We start from the raw sequence: 6,000 nt of genomic DNA, 5'->3' as shown, positions 1-6,000 counted from the left end.
CAGAAAATGGTAAATATGTGCGATTTGCACTAAGATGAAAGTGGAAATTAAGTGAATTTACTTAGGAATTAGTTGTATACGACGCCAATATTCAATAAATGTTCATTTTGGCCTTTTTTAAGCAAACATATTGATACTCACAATTTTCGACGGAAAACGCACCGGAACTTGATTTACTCAACACGCACCATACTATAAAATGGTGCTAGATGGTCTTCAAAGTGATAACAAGATGGCAAATCATCTTTATTTTGAGTAATTGAGCAATTTACTTCTGTTTACCATCATATTCACGATGCAGCATTGATGGAGCCGTGAAATGAAATGAATATATCTTATAAAAGTTTACCTGGAAAAGTCAAAGATGCACATCAGTCTGATCGTAAAAACGTTTTCTTCTTCAATTCGAATGTTATATTGGAAGGATTTCACGCAGGCTTGATTCTTTTTTATTCTTTCCTTTATTTAACGTCGGTCTCTGTTCCGCAATCTAGTGCCAATCACCGACGGACATCGATTGCCATCCATTGACGGCAATCGAATGTGCAGGAAGGCAGCTTTCCACACCTACGTAGGATATCGCACCCATTCAACACACATGGGCCGGGACCAACGGCTTTACTTCCTTTCCGAAGGAAGACGTGACCAGAGATTTTTATGCCTCAGAAAAATCCCGACCTCACCGACCTCGGCTGGGATTGAACCCAGACCCATCGGGGTGTTAGAAAGCAGTCACGCTTACCTCTACACCACCGGCACCGGCTCGCAGGCTTGATGAAAATTATGATTTAATGCTAATTTTCAAGAATTTTATATGCAGTCTGTCAACACTATCTTTTTTTTTTTTTTTTTTGTCTTTATTTTAGAGATTTTTAGCCTGAGGCTAGTTCATCTCTTAGTCAACACTATCATCATCATGCAGTGGCGACATCTGCGTTGAGCTTTTGCGGCAATCTTCCAATAGAAGCCCAAAAAAGGTTTGGAAAAATGACCCCCGATAGAACATTGTTAAACTAGCCTCCAAGAGTGGCAAGTAAGATTTCGTTCGGTAGGTGTTTCAGCGATACTGAATATTTTCTATTAATGTTGTTCTGCCACATGTTGAAATGATTACCAACCCAGCTTCTCCATAAAGCGCACGGTAGTGCAAACATCTGAGAAAAAGATGGCGTCCTAGTTATCCGCATCAAAAGCTCGACAAAAGCTACAAAAATACTCATGGTGGTATGAAATTATTTCACCACCCACCCACTCTCACTGGCAACTGGCACTCACATTTTCCTCTCGCAAAACGCTCTCTTCTCCCAACAATCACACAGCTGACTGCTAGTCAGCGTCTCGGTGTGTTCTATTCTCTTCACAACACGTGCTTCTATCAGTCGCTCGTTCTCTTTCTCTCACTCACTCGATAGTATCCTTCTACATCCCTACCGACTCTCGCTCGCACACAGATGCGTTTATGTTTTCGTTTCCATCCAGTGGGTGAGCTCCCTCGCACAGACTATGCCGTTCACGATTGTATGACACCATATTTACACCCCCTATCATCATCATCATCATCGTCATCGCTCAAGCCATGCTGCTAGAATAACTAGTTGGCCATACAAGAGTCGACATCGTTTTACGAAAGAGGTGCGAGCGAGCTACGGCAGAAGACACGGCAAAGTGAGACCAAAATGGCAAACCATCAGGATTTTTTGCAAATCGCGTCTTGAAGTGTTGTTGCGAAAGTGTGCTGTGCTCAGGATAGTGCAATGATTGTCCGATGTGTCAAGATTCTACTGGCCGTATTGCTGAGTTTGACTTTCACTATTTCCCTGGCCAAGCTGGTCCTGTGCGTGTGGAGTGAGTGGTTCATCGAAAATTCGACCGATTACGAGATCCTGTACGGGTATCAGCCGCTCCACCGCACCAGCTCCGGCAGCCTCGTCGACGAATGGCTCGAGCAGAACCAATTAGGCAAATACAGACAGCTCTTCCGTGACAGAGGTGAGTTTCCGTGTCCTTGCACCATTTGTTAACTGCCTTAGGTTCACCATTCATCCCAGCGGGGATGCAGGGAGCAGCGATTTAGCTGAAACTAGTTGAAATACTCGCCTCTTGCTTCAATTTCAACAGCTTGTGTGGCAAAAATTGTGGCCGGAATAATTCAATTAAAAGGGAAGCATCTTTTGGCAGGAATCGCTTGCTGTGGAAGCGTTCGATTGACTTGCTCATGGTGGAGAATTATGTTCCCAAAATAAATAGTTTAATCCTTGTGAACAATGTTTTAATGTGCTTTCATTGTCTCGTATTATTCGGTAAAAGACATCAGTGAAATTTTGCCTTCTACAAACAGGTTATCACACTTGTAGGACTTTATGTATTCATGCTATTAGCTTAAAAGTGGTAATTTTAAACGAGCAATTAAAATATAAACAGATCTGTTACAATTCACATCTTGAACATAAATTGAAAAAATCCCAATAAGCCTGCATGATCAAAAGCAACCAACGAAAATTTCACAAGTATTAAGTTATTTGTTTTGTCTGGATCATATCGGTTTGAATTATCCTGTAATTAAACCTTGGCATAAAAATATCTATTGAAGCTTGTCGAAACAAGCATTCGAATAAAGATTGCCAAATCAGGGTTATTCCTCGTGGAAAATAGAAGAACTATGAAAGTGATGATAATTTCTAAATTTTTCACGGTGAGATATACAACTACAGTTTTAAACTGTATTAATTTTGCGTTCAAATTATTTTAATAAAATCTGGTAACTGCTACGTTAGTAGAAAATTCAAGGGCTAATCAATAGTATATGTCTATACAGCTATTGGACCCTGTTTGCTATTAGTTTTGTTCCTTATTGCAAATATTAGGCCCGTCATGGTCACCTTTCCATGTTAAAGTAGTCCAAAAAATCTATTTCTTCCAATTTTTTTTAACTCGTAACTTTTAAACCACTGGATTTAAAAAATCTAAATATCAAATGAAAGGTAGTTGAAAATACTTTTTAGGAAAAATATAATGAATAAATATATATATTTTGTATTGAATATAATTGATAGTATTTTTTTCATGGTGTGCAATATGTTGATATATTTTTCATAGAAAATTTAGGCATATTAAAAAATCAGTTATTTGTTTTTTTTTTCGTTATTGAGTTAGGGGAAATGGATCTAATGTTGGCCTATGGATCTAAGATTGGGCCCATCGCTAAAAATGGGCTTAAAATACTAATGGATATTTTTGGTCGCTATTGAAAATTTAGACGATTGCTGAATTTATGTATGGGCCCAAATTAGGGGCATTTAGTTCTACATTACATCCATTTCTCCTGTATATATTTTGAAGTCACCAAGTTTTAGGTTTTCGCTCAATACTCCTATGCGACTAGACTACCATGCGTCTCCATTGATTTATAGCGTCAAGGTCACATTATCTATACTTATTTCAATTTCTGACCATAGATTACACGAAACAAAAATCAATTATTTTATTCATGTGTTTCACTTACAGATTTTTGCCAAAACATCAACCTTAAACATTCCATAAGACAGACCGCATAGGTCCTATAAGAATGCATAAAATGTGTGTGTGACCACATATACATTTCATTTGACACATGATCTTCATTAACTTTTGCAAGGCGTCTGCTAATTAGTTGACTTATACATTTTATAAATAATCAGCAATAGAAATTTGCCAAAAGGTACAATGAGATTTCTATCCGTGAACCATAACATTCATAATCAATTATTTGGACCCTAACATGGAAATGGTCACCCTAATGCCAATATAAAAAAGGGTCTAATATTTTGCGATAAGGAACAAAACTAATTTTTTTACCAAATTCTGAGAACCACTATATTCTTTTGCTATGGAATGACTGTATAGGCATATACTATTGAGTAACCCTTGAATTTTCTACTAACATAGCAGATTTCATCTTTTCTACCTCAGTAACCAGATTTTTTTTAAAATGCTTCATTTGCAATAAAAGCATTTTTAGATTGCACTCTTATATCTTCCCGTGGAAAAAATTTAAATTATTATCACTTTCATAGTTCTCCTGTTCTCCACAGGATATAAAGTTGATTCGTCAATTATCACTGGTTGTATTTGTGCACTGCATGGGACCATAGGTAGACCATAGGACCGTAGTTATAAAAGACAGGGTGGGCACTAACTCAATAACAATTTTTGACGTAGGATTACGTCTTTCTGCAACATATTGGGGGTGCAATTTCAAAAAACCAAATTCGACCGCGTTACGAAAAGTGGTCAGGTTTTAACCACTGATAACTTTGTCAATAGCAGATGGATTTCAATTCTAAACAAACCAATCGATTGGAAATTTTTCTACGAATCTGCTAAAATGAGCATTTTATCAATTTTCAATAGGTTACTATTGAAAAGTACATAAACGTCCAACTGTTGCAATGGTGATCAAAATTATCACCGATTGCCTGCAAAAAGCGCTTTCCCTAACACAGCTTTCAAAATCAAACTAACACGGAAACAAATCGGATTCCATTTTCATGAATAAAAAATCATGATATGAAAAAACTTGCCATCCCATGAAATCGTAACAATGATTCATGATTTCGGAATGGAAATTCATGGTTTCATAATGCAGTCGAATCAAGACCTCTACAAGCGTTGCACCTACTTGGCAAACCGTGTTCATAAACCGCACTACATAGGTATCTGTTATACGCCTTTTGTCTTCCATCTTATACAATTACTGATAGACTAGTGGTCGTAGAATGGGTTTAATGATCTCAAGGTTCTAGGTTCGAATCCAGTCTGAAGCTTTATTTTATTCTTTTTGCATTTTTTGGTTAAAAGTTAAACCCATAAATTTAGATTTCAACTCGGATGATTCATGATTTTGGGAATGTTTACTGCGTTACGCAAAAGTTGCTCATGATATCATGAATATTATTCATGGTGTATTTTCATAACATGAAAATACGCTTTGTTCATGAAATCATGAGTCATTTGTCTCATTTTGGAAATCGGATTTTGGAAATCGGATTCGGAGCTAGCTATCAAGGCTGCCCTCAAAAGCCCTCGATTCACCAAAGAAGGAAGATGAAACCACACCGCTACTGATCGGATTCAGTTGCTCGTCGTAAGCCGCTGAGGGCCATCTATGCCAAGCACGTCACCCTCGTTCCAAACAACATACAGCTCGCCAGCCTCATCCGTGTTGAACAAATGCGTACCAGTATTGAAGTGGTACATACAAATTCTCGCCCTGACCGAATACCACATGACCTTGTCAAATAATCAGAAACACTAGAAATAAAAACTCTTGAGATCGACAGATTATTAATCAGATAATTTATTCCGCTGTTTGCTCTGATCTGATTAATTTACTTATTAAAAGCTATATAAACGTTGACTGTTCTCCTGATTCAACACCAGAAGTTTGATCTTATAACAAACTGAATGAGTGTAATTTACACAAACATTGACGCTTTAATTCAACTGTTTTCAATTGATTTAATAACATGCTTTATTAGACATCTAATAATTGTTTTCTAGCTCCATAATTAGATTCCATTGCATTGCTTTACAATATATGTGAATAGAGTCAGCATAATAGCTCTTATACCACTATGCGTCCATGTTCTAATTGCATGCTTTGTAAATGCTCTACAAAAGGCGTATTCATTCATTATTCCACAACACTATTTTAGGCTAACAACAAGACGAAATTGGTAGCATAGTGGTTACCGTTTCCGCTTTCCAAGTAGAAAGTCGCGAGTTCAATTCCAGATTTTTCTCTTAACTTCAAATGGATGACGAGAGTGGAAATTCCAACACCATGTATTTAACATTTCGTGAATAGAAGGCGGGCTCTTCTCCCCACTCATTGGGACATCCGTCTGTTGTAAGCCCTGTTTTTTGACCGGTTGTATGATATTGTTGTTCGAAGGAGATTTTCATGTATTCTGTGGATGTACGTGGGCGATGTTGCCCACGGATTCACAAAACCGTTTTTGG

General features: G+C 37.5%; 1 protein-coding gene across 3 annotated transcripts in view; it reads left to right on the top strand.

The window, feature by feature from the left end:
* The first annotated feature begins 1,598 nt into the window (after positions 1 to 1,598).
* LOC135717494 (apoptosis-resistant E3 ubiquitin protein ligase 1) overlaps positions 1,599 to 6,000 on the top strand; it is a 75,792-nt gene continuing 71,390 nt past the window's right edge. For all 3 annotated transcript variants that reach the window (XR_010520319.1, XM_065239599.1, XM_065239597.1), the window contains exon 1: positions 1,599 to 1,989. Coding sequence is in view for 2 of the 3 variants with exons in the window: in XM_065239599.1 (XP_065095671.1) it covers positions 1,755 to 1,989 (235 nt within the window). In the remaining variant the exon portion in view is untranslated. The remainder of the gene's footprint in view (positions 1,990 to 6,000) is intronic.

Source organism: Ochlerotatus camptorhynchus, unplaced genomic scaffold, assembly GCF_037179485.1.
Source record: "Ochlerotatus camptorhynchus isolate MF236.1 unplaced genomic scaffold, CSIRO-AGI_Acam_v1.1 ptg000057l, whole genome shotgun sequence".
NCBI lineage: Eukaryota > Metazoa > Arthropoda > Insecta > Diptera > Culicidae > Ochlerotatus > Ochlerotatus camptorhynchus.
This window is presented reverse-complemented; position numbering and strand designations above follow the sequence as displayed.